The sequence below is a fragment of the Microtus oregoni genome, unplaced genomic scaffold (genome assembly GCF_018167655.1).
Source record: "Microtus oregoni isolate MIOR12 unplaced genomic scaffold, Mior012 000023F_ref0000262, whole genome shotgun sequence".
Lineage (NCBI taxonomy): Eukaryota > Metazoa > Chordata > Mammalia > Rodentia > Cricetidae > Microtus > Microtus oregoni.
In genome coordinates, this window is record NW_024543082.1 from 26,657,924 (window position 1) to 26,677,946 (window position 20,023).

The window sequence follows — 20,023 nt, forward strand, 5'->3', positions numbered from 1 at the left end:
GAGCATGATGGGGGGTAAGTGAAGGGATGGGGGGGATGCAAGGGAGTGGGAGCTTGGATTGGTATTATAATAAAAGAGATAAGTTTGTTTTCTTTTTTAAAAAAGAAAAAATGTGACTGCATTCTTGAGGCATCCAGTTATGTAAGACATAGGGGCACTGGCAACATTAATACATGCAAATTAATGCAATCAAGGGATAGATAAGTCATTTAGATAAAATGACATGACTGGTAGACTTTAACTATTAGGAGGGAGCTCTATGGATGAATAAAGTCTACACTCAGAACATATTAGCCAGTTTGGGGCTGATATAAGTCATCAGTGTTCTGGATCCCGTCTGCAAACAACTAGAAACAGGATTCGTTGATTCTAGGAATGCCTCAATGCACAAAAGGTTGTCATACCGATAAAAGTACCATGATCTTGAAATGTGCCAAGATAAGAAACCAAGATGAGCAAAGAAATAAAGGACTGCTGATAACAGACCCGCTCCATTCCGTATCCACTTGGAAATCCATCATCTGAGAGAAGGCACAGAAGGAATCTGGGATATGTATTGTTTCAAAATAATGTAGAGAAATGATACCGGTAACTCCAGGAAGAAGTATTCACTTGAACAAATGCTATGGGACAGAGAAAGCTTGAGAAAATTTTCCAATCAAATAAGGATAAGGAAGAGTTCACAAACAACTGATCCATATTAAGGTTTGGGCAGGGGGGGGGAGTATGAGTCTATGCAGTTGTGTACTACAAACACTGACATTAAAGTGAACCAAGCTTTCCTGGCTGTCTTGTCTAGAGACCTAACAGTAGCTGGGAGAATGAGAGGTATGGCGGTCTAACAGTCCCTCTGCTTAAACAGTGATCCCGGGGAAACACATACCGTTTGCAGTGATAGGTATGGCGGTCTAACAGTCCCTCTGCTTAAACAGTGATCCCGGGGAAACACATACAGTGATCCCGGGGAAACACATGCAGTGATCCCGGGGAAACACATACATACAGTGATCCCGGGGAAACACATACCGTTTGCAGTGTTCTCACCACATGTTTCCAGAGAAGCTCCATATCTGCCCACTGCGATTCTGGGAAAGGTAAAGTTCAGGGCGGTACTGTTTTCACAGAAATTAGCTGTAAAGAAAACAAATTTCTCTCATTACAGATTATGTATTTTATTTTTGAAATTTCAAACTAGGATAAAAGGTGAAGTTTAGAACCTTGGCAGCGTACTATACAGAAGAATGATGCTGAACATAGCGGACAATGAGGAATACTGAGAACTCAAGAACAATTGCAGTGGGTTTTTGATCCTACTGCACGTACTGGCTTTGTGGGAGCCCAGGCAGTTTGGATGCTCACCTTAGGAGACCTGGATAGAGGTGGGCAGTCCTTGGACTTCCCACAGGTCAGAGAACCCTGATTGCTCTTCGAGCAGATGAGGGAGGGGGACTTGATCGGGGGAGGGGGAGGGAAATGGGAAGCGGGTGCGGGGAGGAGACAGAAATACTAAATAAATAAATAAATAAATAAATAAATAAAAATGTCTTCTGTTATAGTCAATACGCTAGATAACAGGTTTAGCCGCAATGGACACCACACAGACTTGAGTTAGAGGGAAGGTACGAACACTAACACACTAGCAAGAATTATGTATTGATTAGTTAGAATCTAGAGAATTACAAAACTGCAATTTATGGTGACAAAGGACTTTATGAGGATTTTGATCAAAGTAAAAAAACCCAAATCATGAGTGGGTTGGTTGCTTAGCTGCAAGGAATAGAGACAGTTAATGAGAGAGGATGGAGGAACTCTGTGCTCTAAGCCGGAAGCAGGAGATTGAAAAATGTTGGGAAGTACACCTTGAACCAGAAACTCTTGAACTCGGATTCTTACACACCATTTAGTGAAGTCAAACCATAATTTAATAACTCAATAGAAAGAAAGGTACTTAATTAATTAAACATATACTTAATATAAGCATATGTTTAGATGGGAAGATTCATCCTGATTTAAAAAATTATGTTGAGGAGCTGCAGAGACGGTTTAGCAGCTAAGAGCACTGGCTGCTCTCTTCCAGAGCCCCTGAGATCAATTCCCAGTAACCACATGATGGCTCACAACCATCTATAATGAGATCTGGCGCCCTCTTCTGGCCTGCAGGCATACAAGCAGATGAAACACTATACATAATAAACAAGTAAATCTTTAAAAAACACTTAAATAATTAACATAATCTAAATAATTATGTTAATACTCTGACATTTGAAAGAGAGTCCAATGGCATATAAGCCCTGGAAAGTTCTGAGGAAACCATACTGCTAGTTGCCCTGAATTAAAGGCTGGAGCCTAAAGGAAAATTATACCTGTGAATTATAGAAAAAAAATGACATTTGGAAAATGGATAAAGTTGTCTTGACCATATAAAGCCTAAGAGGAAAACAGGGATTTGGTTGTTGAAAAGAAAAAACCCTCACACTTCTATCATTTACAATATTTTTATATATCTATGTATACGTGCTTCTGTTTTTTGACAGTTTTATGCAATTACGTACTAACCCTTAGAATATTTTTCATCCCCACTTCCGTCTTGTATCCTCCATTCTTTTCTCCAACAAGTCCTCCTCCTATTTGCAGACCTTTGTGTTGTATTTGAACCACTGACTTTAGTTAGTGTTTCTTGCACAGGGGCGTTGAGTGGGAGGCAACTTACTGGAGTAGGAGCAAATTTGTCAGTGGCTACACCACTGAAGAAAACCACGCCTCCTCTCCCCATGACAGTGGTCCCTCAGGGATGGGGCAGGACCTCATAAGAGTCTCTGCCGTCCCTGATGAAATGTGGGCTGACCAATCTTATGCAGATCTTACGACGATACCCCTAGCTATAGAGGGTTCATGAGTACACATTTTAGTGCTACTATCTTTATGCTAACTGTGTCTATGATCTTTAACTAAAGCTTCCAGAATGCTTGCTGCTGTCATTATTAACAAAGGTTCACCTATCCATCATCATAGTATCAGCCGAGTAACTTACCAATTGTACACCTCAGCCCTGTCCACTCTTCAGTACAGATGCACCTGCTGTTCTGCCAGGTTCCACCATTCCTGCAGAACTGTACAGGGGTGCTCGGCACAGAAGCAGATAGGCCTGAAAAAAAACACAGTAAACAACAACAGACTAGTATGCTGATTTGTCTATTAGTTTTTCTTTTTAAAATCTGTAGTAAAAAAAAAATCTGTAGTCATCCAATTTCTTTATGCATAACCAGATTGTCATTGCTGGAACTGTCCTTTATGATATCTCCATCAATATGTGGTGCTATGGAAACCAAAAAGATGGATTTAAAAAGCAGACTTTCCAATGATACTCCTCTAAGGAAAAGGAAATTATAAAGATTAAGGATAGTTGGCCTGTTAGATAGATGGTAGATAGATAGATAGATAGATAGATAGACAGACTAAGTTAGCAGCATGCAGATTTCCAAATATGATTTGAATAGTGTTCTGGCTAATTTTATATCAACTTGATATAAGCTAGAATCATCTGACATGAAGGAACCCCGGTTAAGAAAATGCCTTTACAAGATCGGGGTGTTGACAAGCCTGTAGTTAGTGCATCTTCCTAATTAGTGACTGATAGAGGGGAGCCCAGATCCTGTGGGTGGTGCTATCCCTTGGCTGGTGGTCCTGGGTTCTATAAGAAAGCAGGTTTAGTAAGTCATGAGCTGCAAGGCAGCAAGCAGCCCTCTGCCACAGCCTCTTCATCAGCACCTGCCTCCAGATTCCTGTCCTCACTGCTTTTGATGATGAACTGTTACATAGACCTGTGAGCGAAACAAACCTTCTCCTCCCTAAACTGCTTTTGGTCATGATATTTTATCGCAGCTATAGAAACCACCAAGACAAATACAAAGCAATATGGAGGACAGAGGTCATATCACCAAGGAAGACTTTCCTAAACAGTCAATATTTGAATTAGACTGTGTAATTAATTCAGATAAACCTGGATAAAACTGGTGACCAATATTGGAAGCATAGAAAGAGCAACAGGAACAGGGGTGGGGTGCTCAGTAGGTAAAGTGCTTTCTATGCAAACCTGACTTTGGAAAAGGTAGACAAGGTAGTGCCCATTTGTAATTCCAGTGCTGGAAAGGCAGAGTCCTGGGCCTCACTGGCCAGAAAGATGAGTTAAATCAAGGAGTTCCTGGCAAATGTGATATCCTGTCTCAAACATGGTGGATGGCAGTCAAGGAATGATGACACTAGAAGCTGACCTCTGACCTCTACAAGCATTCGTACGTGAACTGTACCCACATGCATCTGCACACAGACACACAACCATGCATGCATGCATACTCCAAAACAAAGTGCAGCATCACAAAGCATGGACAGTTCCCATGTGTCCCAGCAAAAAAGTAGAACTTAACACAACAGCAATAGTCCTCTGAGGGGTATCAGGGGGCATTGAGGAGATTGTGAAGAACGTTATGTGAAACTGAGGAGACTAAATTCAGAGGGAACACAGAGGGGTCTTAAAACAAAGGACAAAACGGTAGCCTACAGAATGGGAAAAGATCTTCACCAACCCCACATTGGACAGAGCTGTGATCTCTGAAATATACAAAGGACTCAAGAAATTGGTCATCAAAAGAACAAATAATCCAATAAAAAAAATGGAGTACAGACCTAAACAGATAACTCTCAACTGAGGAATTTAAAATGGATGAACGAGACCTAAGGAAACGCTCAACATCCTTAGTCATCAGAGAAATGCAAGCCAAAACAACTCTGAGATTCCATCTTATACCTGAAGAATGGCCAAGATCAAAAACACTGATGACAATTTGTGCTGGAGAGGTTGTGGTGTAAGGGAACACTCCTGCGTTGCTGGTGGGAATGCAAGCTGGTACAGTCCCTTTGGATATCGGTATGGTGACTTCTAACAAAATTAGGAAACAACCTACCTCAAGACCCAGCAATACCACTTTTGGGTATATACCCAAAGGATGCTCAATCATACCACAAGGACAATGTGCTCAACTATGTTCATAGTAGCATTGTTGTCATAGCCAGAACCTGGAAACAAACGAAATGCCCCTTGACCAAAGAATAGATAAGGAAACTGTGGTACATTTACACACTGGAGTACTACACAGAAGAAAAAAATAATGACATCTTGAAATTTGCAGGCAAATGGATGGAGCTAGAAAACATCATATTGAGGGAAATAACACAGGCCCAGAGAGACAAATACAATATGTATTCACTCATAAGTGGATTTTAAACATAAAGCAAAGAAAACCAGCCTACAATTCACAATCCCAGAGAACCTAGACAACAATGAGGACCCTAAGAGAGACATACATGGACCTAATCTACACGGGAAGTAGAAAAAGACAAGATTTTCTGAATAAATTGGGACCATGGGAGAGGGTAAAAGGGGAGAGGAGAAGGAGAGAGGGGAGTGGATAAAAATATATAGCTCAATAAAAACAATAGAAATTTTAAAAAATATTAACAACTTTTAAAAGGTGCATAAGGGGCCATTGTCTAATTCTAATTTTGTTACATTTGAAGCGCTCTTTAATATAAACTTCAACAATAAATACCATATAAACATAAAACTTTAGAAACGATGTAAACATCACAATGACAAAAACAAATAAAATAAACAAAAAGAAAAGGAGAATCACTATTAGGAAGTTTTCTAGGGTGATTCCTCCAGCAGTATGGGAAATGGTTAGAGCTGGCAGGCAGCAATGACAGCGAAACAGGAATCCAGCACTCAGCAGTGGTACTAAGATGTCAGCAATCCGCACATTCAGGAAGCCGCAGAGGTAAGATGGGTTGCAGCAGTACGTCCAGTACCACTCCTGACGTAGGAAACCTTGAGAAAACCTTATTTGCAGTTGAGGACACTAGACTCTCTAAGTCTGTAGAGTAGGCGGTGGAAAGTTACCAGTTCCAACAAGGATAGAGTGGGTTGTACCATGTTGAGCCTCCCACAGATAACAACCTTACAGTCTTGGCAAAATCTACAAAAGGAGTAATACCAACATTGTCGACAAGACCTGCTTGACAGTACTGGAAGGCGGAGAGAAATATTCAGAAATGAAAGGGAATTCTGTTTCTATAGTTTCCCCACTACAGGCATAACTGAGTCTGGGTGACGATAGGGGATGAAAACTCCAGCAAACAGCTGGAGTCTTAACAGGGTAAGGTGGGAGATGGCACTCGCTGATGGAGACAGAGGGATTGGAATCTATGCGGGGTATCCAGGAACAGAGAGAGACAAAGAAAGACAGCTCCATGTCTGCATATAAAGTCCCATTAAATAGGGAAAAAGAAAATTTTTGAAAAAATGAAGAGAATTATAAGATCCTATGGGTCTAATATGGATGTGTGAGTGTGTGTGTGCATACGTGCATGTACATGTGTGTGAGTGTGTGTGTGTGTGCATACGTGCATGTACTTGTGTGCATGTGTGAAATTATAAGATCCTATGGGTCTAATATGGATGTGTGTGTGTGCATACGTGCATGTACGTGTGTGCATGTGTGAAATTGGAGGCCCAAAACAGGAAAATAAAAAAAACCTTGAAACTTTTCAAATTTAGTTAAGAATTTTAGTTTAGAGATCTAAGAAACTCAGAAAAATCACAGGCAAAATGGATATGCGTATGTCCAAACTGCAGAAATTCAAAAATTAAGAAAAATACAGAAAGATATCTATTAATGACTGACAGCTTTACTGATTAATTAAGAAGGCAAACATATCAATATTACAAACTCTCTGAGAAAACAGAGAAACAAAACTATCCAAGTCGTTTCATAATATAAAAGTAAATCTGATACCAGCACACAGTCATAATCAAATCAGAGCAAAACCAAATGCCAGCTGGAAAAATAACTCAGAGTCCAATGTCTGGGATCCAGTCATGTTCTTCTGAGCTTCCTGAGGGCTTGGATAGCCATTTGCACTACGACACTTAACTTAGGCTGGCTCCACTCCACAGCTACCGCTGTTCTTGGGGGTTGTCCCATGGTACTGGCATCTCCAAGCTGTTCTTGGGGGTTGTCCCATGGTACTGGCATCTCCAAGCTGTTCTTGGGGGTTGTCCCATGGTACCGGCATCTCCAAGCTGTTCTTGGGGGTTGTCCCATGGTACCGGCATCCCAAGCTGTTCTTGGGGGTTGTCCCATGGTACCGGCATCTCCAAGCTGTTCTTGGGGGTTGTCCCATGGTACCGGCATCCCAAGCTGTTCTTGGGGGTTGTCCCATGGTACCGGCATCTCCAAGCTGTTCTTGGGGGTTGTCCCATGGTACCGGCATCTCCAAAATGTTGAGGCCTCTTGCTGCAACTGAGCTGCACTTCCACCAATAGCCTCTCCTGGGCTCTCTTCATGGTGCTAAGCCTCAACCTCTTGCATGACCCCTTCAGTCCTGGGCCTTCAAATGCCACTGATGCTGCACCTTCACCAAAGTCCTCTCCTGGCCTCTCACAGTGCCAAGTCTCAGCTCTCCATGACCCCTTCCATGCCTTTAAAGCCAGTACCACCTGGGGGATTCTTCTACATGACCAAGTTTGGATACCAGCATGAGGTGCAACTTTGGCCACCTCTGGAACACAGTTTCTGCTCTGACTCACCTGAATATTTCACCTGGTCTCTTCTCACACACCACTAATTTCTCTCAGGTCCACTGTATAGACTTGACTATCCCAGCAAAGTTTTCTCTTTAATGCTTCTGGAATCTTGTTAATCACAACTGATTCTCCAGCCCCAGATAACTAGAACCATAGATTCTTAACTCAGAGTACACAGCAGCCTCTACAGAGTCTTTAAGGGAGTCTCGGATTTCTCTCTGGGACTTTCCAACCCGGGCCTCCATCATCTGCGTTTCTTTCAACACTCTTTTCTTCCAAGCTCCCACAGAACAGCTCTCCAAGCTTTGAACACTCAATGGCTTTTCTAGCTTAAATGTCCAAACTCCTCCCATAGTCCCCCAGAAACAGCATGGCCTGGCCTGTCACAGCAATACCCCACTAACCTGGTACGAAGTTCTACCATAGTTAGGGTCACCGTTGCTCTGACGAAACACTATGACCAAAGACTTGGGGAGAAAAGGTTTATTTCATGCACAGCTCCATGTAACAATTTATCATCAAAAGCAGCGAGGGCAGCAACTCAGAGCAGGAACCTGGAGGTGGGAGCTGATGGAGAAGCTACAGAGAAGTGCTGCTATCTGGTTTGTTGCTCATGGTTTACTCAGCCTGATTTCTTTTTTTTTTTTCTGTAAGTTAAATTTTATTTTTTTACTATATCAAAGAGAAGGCCTTTGCAAAGCATTCATATCATCACCCACTGGCAGTTCTTTAAGAGATACGAAAATGAATTAGCAAAGGAGCTTTTTCTAGTCTTAGAGGCAACGGAGCCACTAAACAAATAATGCCAGTTGTAGAAGCAACGGATTACTAAACAAAAACCCTGGGATCAGGTGTACACTTTCTTCGTAGGATTTATTGGTCACGAAGGACTTGTAATCTCCCCAAACAATATAGTCTCTTGTTATTTCTCTTGGTTGTTGATGACACCATACACGTTGGCTACATACAGAAAAATCAAGCTGACACTGAGTAGACATGCTCTCTGTGTTGACTGGGTATCACAGTGCTGGAGGGGCTCCGCAGGATACTAGGGTAAGGGAGCTGGGTAACGATATCAACAGTCTTGCCTAGTTGTGAACTCAGCCTGATTTCTTATAGAACCCAGGATCAAGAGTCCAAGGCTGTAGACACCTACCACGGGGTGGGCCCCCCTCTATCAGTTACTAGTTAAGAAAATGCCCTACAGTCTTGCCTACAGCCCTATCTTACAGAGGCACAGTCTATGTTAAGTTGACATCAAACTAGCAAGCATGCACTTTTAAAGCAGTCACAAATCAAATTGAGCAACAAATAAAACAGATACCACATGACCAAGTAAGATTTATCCCAGGAATGAAATGTTGGTTTAAAAAAAGAAAGATTGTATGATGCAAAAATATTTATTATACATGTTAGCAATAAATAATTAGAAAATACTTTACATTTATATTACCATAAAATCATCAAACTATTGGAACTAAGAAGATATTGGTAAGACTTCATTATTAAGAGAAAATTTAAATAACTAAATAAATGAAGATATAAATAAAGAGGTGAAAGCCTCGTTAGCTAAGCTCTCCTTTCTTCTCCAAATGATAGCCAAAATCTAAATCAAAGGGGCTGGAAAGATGGCTCAGTGGTTGATTAAAAGAACATACTGCTCTTTTATAGGACCCAAGTATTCTTCTGAGCACCTACTTCAGGCAGCTCACAACTGCCTATAGATTCCAGGGATCAAACACCGTATTCTTTTCTCTATGACCATCTGCATATATGTAGTGGCACATGTACACTTAGGTAAATACACAGAGATATACATACAAGCACATGGATAAAAATATTTACAACTATTTCTTTTCTGTGGGGATTTATGAACTGGTTTTAATTTTTTGGGAAATGGAAAAGGTAAAAAGAAGAACAAGGTTTTGGAAGATGAACATGTCTTAATACTTTCATTACTAGTTTTACGTTGGACTAAGTCACACCGATAATGGTTGGGTAAAATTAACATAAAGACAAAGATATCAATGAAATAAAAAGTTCAAAGATAGATAAATCAGGGCCGATGATGTTTGGTGGTAAACATTTGCCCAATGTACAATGCCGGGACTTGGACCCAGAATCACATATAAATTCAAAAGCCAAAAAGATAATTCAGAAATGACCTGTTGATCTTTCACACACTTGCTAAAACTACTAACTGAGAAAGTTGTTGATTTTCATTTTCTTTTTTTACAAATGGAAATGTTCTGGACTAAGTGAATCTATCCCTCTTAAAACTGAATTTAATATGGATCACTCACTGAAAACAAAGCTAAAGCCATAATGCTTTAAAAATAGAATGTAGAGGGTTGTATTGCAACTGTGGAGCATGCAACTACTTTTGAAGGGCGAAATAGCATTAAATGTAAAGTGTAGAAATGAATAAATAGGAAGAACTGGCTTTCACCACAAGCTGTTGTCTGACCTCCTCATACACACACACACACACACACACGCACACGCACACGCACACGCACACACATACACACACACGCACACGCACGCTCATACACACACTTAGTAAAACCACAATGTGTAATTTAAAATTTTTTATATTGATGAACTTAAGCAAATAAATTTTTAGAATGATTAATAAAAGAAAAACTAGTAATTCAGCAATATACAAAGAAAGAAAGACACTCCAATGCACAGAAGTGGGATTTAAGCAAACTCATAAGGAAATACCATAGAAAACTTTACCTTTGAAAATATATACAGTGCATTTAATATAAATATAATATATAAATATAATATATAAATTAATATATAAACTGCATTTAATCTAAATTAAAAATGTCTGCTCATTAAAATGTATTTTCAGAAAATAAAAATGATAGTCACAGACTTGAAAATAATGTGTGTGTAACAGAGAGTATATAGTATATGTAAATTAGAATTGCAAGTTAAATTGTGTGTTAGAATTGTAATTTTTAAAGAATATATATCCATAACAAGAGTGCAAACCACACAGTTTTTATTTTTCATGGGCTGGAGTTGAGGAGACACTCTGTAAAAGAAGTCATAGAGACTGTCATTAGCACAAGGAAATGCTGTGCATTTAGTCACTAGAGAAACACGCTTTCAGGGAAGGGCACTTCACATCCCAGTAGCATAAATAAGTGAACCTTTGGAATGAAATACAATCATTCACAGCCCATTCAAGGACAGCCAGGTGTTGTTTGAGAAAGAAGCATTGTGCTCAGAGGAGAAAAGCTAATTTTCCAGCAGATGTTGCAGGACATCTGGAAACAAAGACATAAACAAATGGACCTAGATACACATCTCCAGCTTTCAAAAGTTATATGAAAGCAGATCATACACCCAGTGTAATTTGAATAAAACTAATAGAAGAAAATCTCCGTGGTCTTGGGAACAGTAATGAAGTTTTAGATATTTTATGAAGATCACAGTTCACTGAAGTGTGTATGTGAGACTTCAAAACAATTCTGTGATGTTCTTCCTTCCTGTCATATTTTACAGTACAACCAGTGACATTTTCATATGGGGCTTTTAAAAGCTGCTTATTCAATTATTCAAAATTTTAAACGACACATTGTAGTTTTAATGTGTGTGTGCACTGTATGAATGTACGGGGAGGTCACATGACAGCTTTTGGGGGAACTAGTTCTTTCTATTCATTTATTTGTTCATATGGAGACTATTCCATTTGACTCAGCTTATATATTTTCAAGGCAAAATTTTCTATGATATTTGCTAATGATTTTGTTTATATCCCACTTCTGTGTATTGGAGTGCCTTTCTTTCTTTATATATTATTGAATTACTAGTTTTTATTTATTAATCATTCTAAACATTTATTTGCTTAAGTTCATCATTTCAAATAATTCATTTAACTATTGTTTGCTTTCATTTCTTTGATTTTAATTCCATTAATTAAAAAAAATATTATCACCAAGAATACTTGTTCTAGAATTTGCTGTTTCTTAATTTCTAAAGCACAAATGACCTCTTCCTAAGATGTTAATGTAGAGTCTGTGAGCTGGTGACAATGAGTCAGAATAAGTAAAGACAGATTGTATCCAAAAAAAGAGAATAAAAAAATAATAAAAGGAATCTTCAGCCATCTATGGAGGAAAATGAAAGGATCACAGAAAATGCAGGCATGGGGGAGGGGCAGGTGAGACAGGTGTTGTAGAGAACTAAGCTGCACACGGTTTCAGTGTTGGCACAGGAGCAGAAACAGAAGCAGTTTTCAGAAGGTAAGCTAAACAGAAGTCTAGAATCCCACCTTCAGCTCAAGCCCACAGGAGGATCAGGAGTTCAAGGTTATCCCAGCCTAGGTAAACCCAGTCTCATATCCACCACAACAGAAAATGTAGGTGATAAGAGTTATCTAATGTTTCTGTGGCATAGAGAACAGAAACCTTCTAAACTCCTTGTTATGGCTGATATGACTCCTAAAGGCTTCAAGTGTCACACTAGTGGCTTGGGTCCAACTTCCTCATTACACAGTCTACCACCATACCTTCTGTGCCCATAGACACACCAAACCCTTAACCTCGAGAGTTCACGACAGTGCCTACTCATTGTTATGGTATCAACTCTTTACAGTGTTTCAGTCTCCTGGGATTTCCCTTTAAGTACAGAAGCCTGTTGGTGTGTTGGAACATTTAGTTATGATTTGTATACATTTAATAAGCAAGAAGAAGCATCTATCCACACCTAGTCATTCTGCCTTTTAATTACAAGTCTTCTAGTTAAGGAGTATATTGAGTGAAGGTCATAGCTTGTATCTCTAGATCTTAGAACGTTGTTAATGAATAGGAAGTTAATAAGTGTTTGCTGAATGGCTTCTCTGTCACTTGAGTTCTAGTTAAGGACATCTAGCTGAAGCTGGACTACCCACTCTCTGTTGTAATGGTATATTTAACTCTGTGTTCTACCCCCTTCAGACTCTTAGCCTCTAAAGTACCTAAATCACACAAAAAGTCACCCAAAGTAGCACCAGCTACTTTCAGGCTCTATCATAGCTATAAAAGGTAAACTTGGAAGGATGAAGTTGTTCATATAAATATTTTCACAGTTGTAGTTGCAAAAAGGAGACATTGGGCTGGCCATGTTTAGGAAAACATGTTCTATGGGTCAGAGAAAGAAAGAGAAAGAGGAAAGGAAGGAAGAATAGTGTATGCAAGTAAGATAAAGTATATATTTTGTTAAGATAAAAGTTGTTCAATATTAACTATATGGTTAACACTTTCAGTAAATATAATAAATGTTTTAATAAACTGTCTTTTACTAATGACGTAGCATAAATATTGAAAAGCAAATATTCTATGGAAGTTCCTGAAACACTTCCTGTTTCTCTTTTCAGCTAGCCAATTTAACTTAATGATTAAACCTATTGTTGACTGTTTGTGCAATTACTTGAGTCTCAATCCAAAGGTCCAATGTGGGTCAATGGTATCCAGTCAAGGAGTGAGTACTGGATGACCTAAAACTTCATAAATTAGAAAATAGTTGCCCAGGTGTTCTGAGTGCTTAGAAGAAAAAAAAAATAAAGTCTTGAATCTTCAAATGCATTGATTTATTTAATTTTCAAAATAGCCCCAAGAGGCAGAATTTATCATCATTCTTACAAGAGTGGGGGGAAACTGAGGCACAGAAATATTGACGAATGTGCCCAGTCACTCAGTTACTAAACAGCCATGATGTAAGACAGCTTTGCTTTAGGGTTCTCTTCTTACTCACTCACAAAAATAGTCCTAGCCACTGTATTTTGGAAGGATCTTTAACAGCTTGTCACTAGAGTCTGGCCCAGACTACTGGTCATATCCCTAAAAATCTAACACCGAAAAACCCAGGAATAATCCACTAAGCCAAGAATCCAGCTTCTTAGTTTAAGATAATGACTTTTGATATGTGATCTGTAAACATCACTGATTCTTTTTTCTTTTTCGAGACAGGGTTCCTCTGTGTAGCTTTGGGCCTGTCCTGGAGTTAGCTCATGTAGACCAGGCTGGTCTCGAGCTCACAGATATCCACCTGCCTCTGTCTCCTGAGTGCTGGAATTAAAGGTGTGTACCACCAGCGCCCGGCTACATCACTGATTCTTAAACCACAATAATCCTTATCATTGTTCCTCTGTCACTTGCACAACAAAGCTTATCCTTAGAGCAAGACTCCCTCCCTTTCCATAGATAATTTTGTATTAAAAATGTTTAGTGTGTGGACAGGTGCAGAAACAGGAAGGGGGAAGAAGGAATAGGAGAGAGATTTGGAAGTGAAGAATTGAAACTGGACACCACCCCCGTCACCTCAACATACTTTCCTCCATTAACACTAAAATGGCCCTAGTGTTCCAGGATCCGTTGCAGGAGTTAGATTTATTACTGTGTAGATGTATTCTGTGGGAAGTACTAAACTGAGTAAAGAAAAGAAAGACAAGTGTCTGTGGGCAGGTTAGTTTCTGAGCAGCAATAAACTCATCGTGACTTTTCCTGATAACATACATTTTCTACTGAGTGAGAATTATGAGTGCCATAAAATATGACCTCGGGTTTGGGACTATATAAACCTTCGGAGGCCCTTGATAAGCCGAGGAACAAGTCTGTCCTATGGTGGGGAAGGAAGGTTACAGCTGGTGTAGGAAAGAAACAGAAAGTAGGGAGATCTTAGAGGCAGAACTGAAAGATACAGTTAAATAAGGTGTCACTATTGTGTATTGAGGTTGAGATGCCTTCTTATTAATACAAATTAAAGAAAGCATCCTCTCACCACTGTGTTGTGAACATTCGGGTATATTTATGTTAGGATTAGCTCAAACTGGTAAGTGTCAAAGGAGCACAATGCAATGAAATCTACATTTATATTTGACTTTCCTTATCAAGTGTGATGGGACTCAAAGCCACACTGCTTCTTCCATTGCAAGCCCCTTACTATGAGAAGCATGAAACCAACAAAGGTAGATCTCTTACATCTACATTTCTGAAAACACATTAGATATTTTTTTATGAACACTCAATGTGAAAGGACTGGGATTCTGGAAGTACACAGATTTCTTCCAACAGAAGTGCACCCTGTGGGATTACTGGTCATACAGGTAAACAGAGGCTATGTGTAATTGGAGAGGTCTTAATGAAGCCTAGGGTCCAATGGTCATATGCCACAAGGCTTCAAACAGCAGCAGGAAACGAAAACATCTCTTTTTAAACATCCAAACTTGCATTTCTCTTACTAATTTTAAAGGAAAGCATGAGGATTTGGTAGTTTAGTTGTGTAATTTCTCAATACAACTATTTGACAATTCTTTTTCCGTGTGATGGACTGAACACATCCTCTCAAAATTCATGTATTGAAATCAAATCTCCAATATAATAACATTAAATGTCAAAGTTTAAAAGGTGTTGCAGCAAGAAGTCTCTTCAGAACCGTGAGACAGACCTGAACTAGATTCCAAAGCTGGAGCTCACTTTTCCTCAGTCTCTCTGGTGCCCATAACTGTGGAAAAGAGATTTCTGCAGTGTATAAAGTACCTGGTTGCAGTATTTTGTTATGGTCTCCCTAGAAGTCTAAGTCAACCTTGAGTTTTTCTAAGATTTGTTTATCCCTTGCAGTAACTCAAATCTAGTTGCAGGGAATACGGTAGGTTTCTTATCAGGCCCCTCTCCTCTTAATAAAATAAGAAAGGATGAAGAAATTGTCAGTCATAAGAACTGTGAAAAAAGTATGTGTGAACAGGAGGAAATGGGTAAGAACTTGTATTGGGTAGGTAGAGAAATCTCCATGGAACGGTGACATTCAGCTGAAAGCCTACACCGTCAAACGAGATGTTCTTGTGAAATGGGGGGAAAGCAACTGTAGGGGAACTGCCACTATAGGGAAGGATCCAAGTCTAGAACTCCTCTTGGAAATTGCAGAAGCTATTGATACTATTGGAAGTTTCATTTGCCCAAAGAAATGATAAATGGATAAGAGTCATGCATTAGGAAGTGTAGAACACATGGCAATAGAAAAAAAAAATCATTCTTTGGACTTTCCACAGGGCAGGGAACCCTGACTGCTCTTCAGACTGGAGAGGGAGGGGGTGAGGAGTGGGGGGGAGGGGGAGAGGAGTGGGAGGAGGGGGAGGGAAATGGGAGGCTGGGAGGAGGCGGAAATTTTTATTTCAATAAAAAAAAAATAAAAAAGAAAAATAAAATAAAATACATCCAGCATATATGTTCATAAATTATGGGATATCATGTAGAAATATCAGTTATTCAACCATTAAAAACTCAATGAACATCAAAAAAAAAAAGAATTCTATCGGTCATGTAAAAATGACAGACTACTCCAACCAAGCTGAAAGAAGCCTCAGCTACTCCTAAGAGCAGCGTCCATTGCCAAAACCACAACCTTAATTGGTAGTGACCTTTAAACAAGAGGCATAGTTCAGAATCAGGAGTGGGACTTTGAAAAGCTCCAGTTGCTCATAGAAGGTCACTGGAATTCTATAGATCATGTCTTAAAGCGCTTCTTTGGCATTCAAACCAATGGTTCACATTTTTTTTTTTTAAGAAAGAAACTTAACACTTTGAATAATTAGAGTTGATTTGTGATGCTGGCAATTTTGAATTTGCCTTTCCATTGAGATTAGGCAGTGGCCTGGATAAAAACTATAAGAAAATGGAGTTTATTTTGCTGTTCTGTGCTAGAACATCAAAAAAGAAAGACTACGATGCTACAAAACCCAGTCTCCCAGATGATAGCGGAAGCATGGCAGTTACTGCACCAGCAGAGATGAGCTTCTGAATGCCTAGCGAGGAACGCGGAAGCATGGTGGTTACTGCACCAGCAGAGATGAGCTTCTGAATGCCTAGCGAGGACCGCAGAAGCATGGCGGTTACTGCACCAGCAGAGATGAGCTTCTGCACGCTTAGCAAGGAGTTTTTTGTTTTTGTCTTCTGTTATTAACAAAGAAATTATCATTTTTGTGAAAAATATACTATGTTTATATAAAATGAATTTCTAATGTAGTAAATTAATTTAGAATATGTGCATATACATTTTTTTTTCTAAATAAGGTATTTATGGTTAGTCGGGCATGTGGGATCTTGCCTGTAAACCTAGCACTTGGGAGACTGCAGCAGGAGGAGCACCACGAGTTGACGCCAACCTGGGATAAATATTGTGAGTTCCAGGACAGCTGGAACTATAAAGCGAGCTCTCAAAAATGAACAAAAGAAGGCATTCACACTTACATTGGTTTCTCTGAGGTATGCATGAACTCTATCTCTACAAATAAATTAATCTAAGAACAATTTATAATTAAGTAAGGGACAAGAGAGGAAACCCTCTATAATGGCATTAAATGAGATGGGGAGAAGGAAGCGAGCTGGGGGTGGGAGGGAAGAGGTGAAACACCCAGAAGTTAACGGGAAAGAATGGAAGAGAATTAAACAAACGAAGACAGAACTAAAGCACATTCCAAATAAAACTGACAAGGCAAGCGGCAACAGCAAACAGGATTAGTCTTCAGCCTTTAAACAAGAAACAATAGTGACAACTTCCAATGGTTTTACCCCAAAACTGAAGATAGCTCTTATACAGAGAACCAACTGAAAAACTAACACCCAGGGCAAAGCTAGTCTTTCTGAGGCACTGGCACATTAGTCCTCTGAGAAACAGAGATTTTATTGCCTTTTCTATTTCCTTCAGAGGCCTTAGACCTCCAGCTGTTCAGAGGTGTGCGCACACGGCTAAAGCTCTCCCTAAGCCTCCGACTATCGCTCAGTTTCTGTCCTCTGCTCCGTGCTGTTCCTCACGCTGGTTTTGTACTTTGTCCCTGCAATAGTTTGATTGAACTATGTCACTTATAAACCACAAGTTTTCCTTTAAAAATAGATGCCCTTATGAATACAGCAAGAAGGAAGAAATTTCTCAAAAACATATCCTTTAAAAGAGAGCTTACACATTTAATAATTTTAACAGTAAGAAAGACTCCTTATGGTTTTCTTCAAACTGAATGTAACAATTTTACCAACCTTACAATCTTAACTTCCTTCTTTTGTCACCCCCACTTCTTACTATAGTTCTTTGGATGCTGCCCACACAGTGTTCTCTGAATCCAAGTCTTTGTGGTGGACTAGAGACGGCTGCATTCCAGGCTACCTCTCCAGCGGCAGCCAATATCGACCATTGCTATCAGCACAGCACTCTGCAGGCTGACACCATTGGGCAGCGGTTCCTGCCTTCCGTGAGGACGCACTGTTCCCCCTTACTGATATTAGTCATGTCCATCTATTCAGTTTCACATGTTCCCACGCTAAGTTTCAATCCCTTTATAGCAGTGGGTCTCAGCCCTCTTAACGCTCCGACCCTTTACTCTAGTTCCTCATGTTGTGGTGACTGACCCCAATCACAAAATTATTAACATTTTTGTTGCTACTTCATAACTGATTTTGCTACTTTTATGAATTGTAATGTACATATCTGTGTTTTTCAGTGGTCTTAGGTGACCCCTGTGAAAGTGTCATCCAACTTACAAAGATGTTGCGATTCCCAGGTTGAGAACCACGGCTGTATCGTGCCTCTCCAGAGGCCAAAGGGGGCAGCATCAGAATCATTGGGAGTGTACTTTTGAGTTCCCAAGGGCTTTGTTTTAGCACCATCATTTTACACCCAACTATGCTAACATCTCTAAAGTTTCTTCTTGAGACGAATTTCTACATAGTTGTACATAGTTGTACATGGTTGCTTGGGAGTCTGTGCTCATAACTATTTACCTTTCTAGGACTTAGCTAAGTAAACCCAAATAGACATTGTAATTATTTATATTATTACTCATTCTGTCAACTCAGGAATTAAAATAGCACAAAGAAAACAACTCAAAACTCATTCTTCGCCCTGCTTATTTGTCCGCACGCATATTTTTATACATAGAGCTACCCACTAGCCATGAACCAGCTGCTGTCTTATGCTTCATAAGAGGCACTGTAGAAAGCCCCATTGCCTGGACAAGGTCAGCTCTAGCAGTAGTACATCAGATGACAGAGTCATAGGTTCAAGCCCCCTACCCACCCAGCAAACGATAACAGAGTGACATTACCTCTGTTGATCCTTACTGCCAACCTCCAGATGCCCAGGCCCAAAACGACGCCCGTCAGCAGCCCACACACAACAGCCACCAGCACCCGGACATTGCAAGAATGACAGGAACGCATGTTGCACCACTCTGGATAAATCAGCTGGTTTCTCCTTTTGTGAAGAAATGTAATCAGAGATGGCTATAAAACATGAAAAGAATCCTTCCTTTCAGGGATCTGTTTGGCAGATATTCTCATTTTTGGAGAGTTTTGAAGTTAATTCAGCACAATGTAGTTGGAATCACCGAATAGAAGGCGTGTTTTTGCTTGCAGTGTGCTCATTCTTCAACGAGAGATATCAAGTGACCAGGGTTCTCAGAAAAGGAAATCAACCCAGGCAATAAAGAAGGGGAGGGATTAGCCTAGGGGGTCAAAGGGTGAATCTCCAGACAAGAAGGACTGTGAAGGAAGGAGGCCAGCAAAGAGAAGCCAAGGAGGAAGTCAGGAAAGCAATGGACCCCTCTGGTTGGCTACAGCTCAGCCAGGTGCTTCAGGATATTCACACATCTTCCTGGAGTAACGAAGAATGTTATCAAATGAGACAATAAAGCGCAGTAGCCACATGTGATCTCACTGCTTGCATTTCCTGAAGGAGCCTACATGCTAAGAGCTGCAAGTGGGGAGTGAGCATGCTGGCACGAAGAGGATTATGAAGAGCACTAAAACCTGGAATTACAGCCCCTCTATTAAGGGTTGATTTGTGTGTTGGAGTCTTAACTCCAAGCAAATGTGGGGAAGTCATTGATCTGAATCGAGGTCAATAGAGTGGGCCTTGTTCTAACATAGAAGATTTGGGTGTAGATGTGCACAGAAGGACAAGGTATAAAGAGACACAGGGATGAGACAACCAACTGCAAAGAAAGGCTACAGAGAAAGGGTTGGAGCAGAGCCTCCCTTCAGAGTCGTAGGACAGAATCAACTGTAATGACATCTTTGTTTAAACAATGGATTATGACCCCTATGGAGGTCAAATGACCCTTTCACAGGGGGTCACCTATCAGATACCCTGCATATCAGATATTTACAGTATGATTCATAACAGTGGCAAAATTACAGTCTGGAGTAGCAATGAAAATAATTTTATGGTGGGGAGTCACCACATACAAGGAACAATACATTTCTGTTACTTAAGCCACATCGTTTATAGTACATTTTATATTTATATATTTCTCAGGAAAGAAATCTTCTATGGGAACCATGCGCAAGCTTCTACGCAGCTGCAGCTGTGACTCTTGGGATCTGGCATTCCTCTCCC

General features: G+C 40.0%; 1 protein-coding gene across 1 annotated transcript in view; it reads right to left on the bottom strand.

Annotated features, from left to right (window-relative positions):
- Window positions 1–19,070, bottom strand: part of Adgrg7 (adhesion G protein-coupled receptor G7) — a 59,365-nt gene extending 40,295 nt beyond the window's left edge. The window contains exons 1-3 of the mRNA XM_041673089.1: window positions 18,732–19,070; window positions 3,032–3,145; window positions 1,027–1,131 (exon numbers count right to left, since the gene is read on the bottom strand). Coding sequence (XP_041529023.1) covers window positions 1,027–1,131; window positions 3,032–3,145; window positions 18,732–18,846 — 334 coding nt within the window. The 5' untranslated portion in view covers window positions 18,847–19,070. The remainder of the gene's footprint in view (window positions 1–1,026; window positions 1,132–3,031; window positions 3,146–18,731) is intronic.
- Window positions 19,071–20,023: the final 953 nt, after the last annotated feature.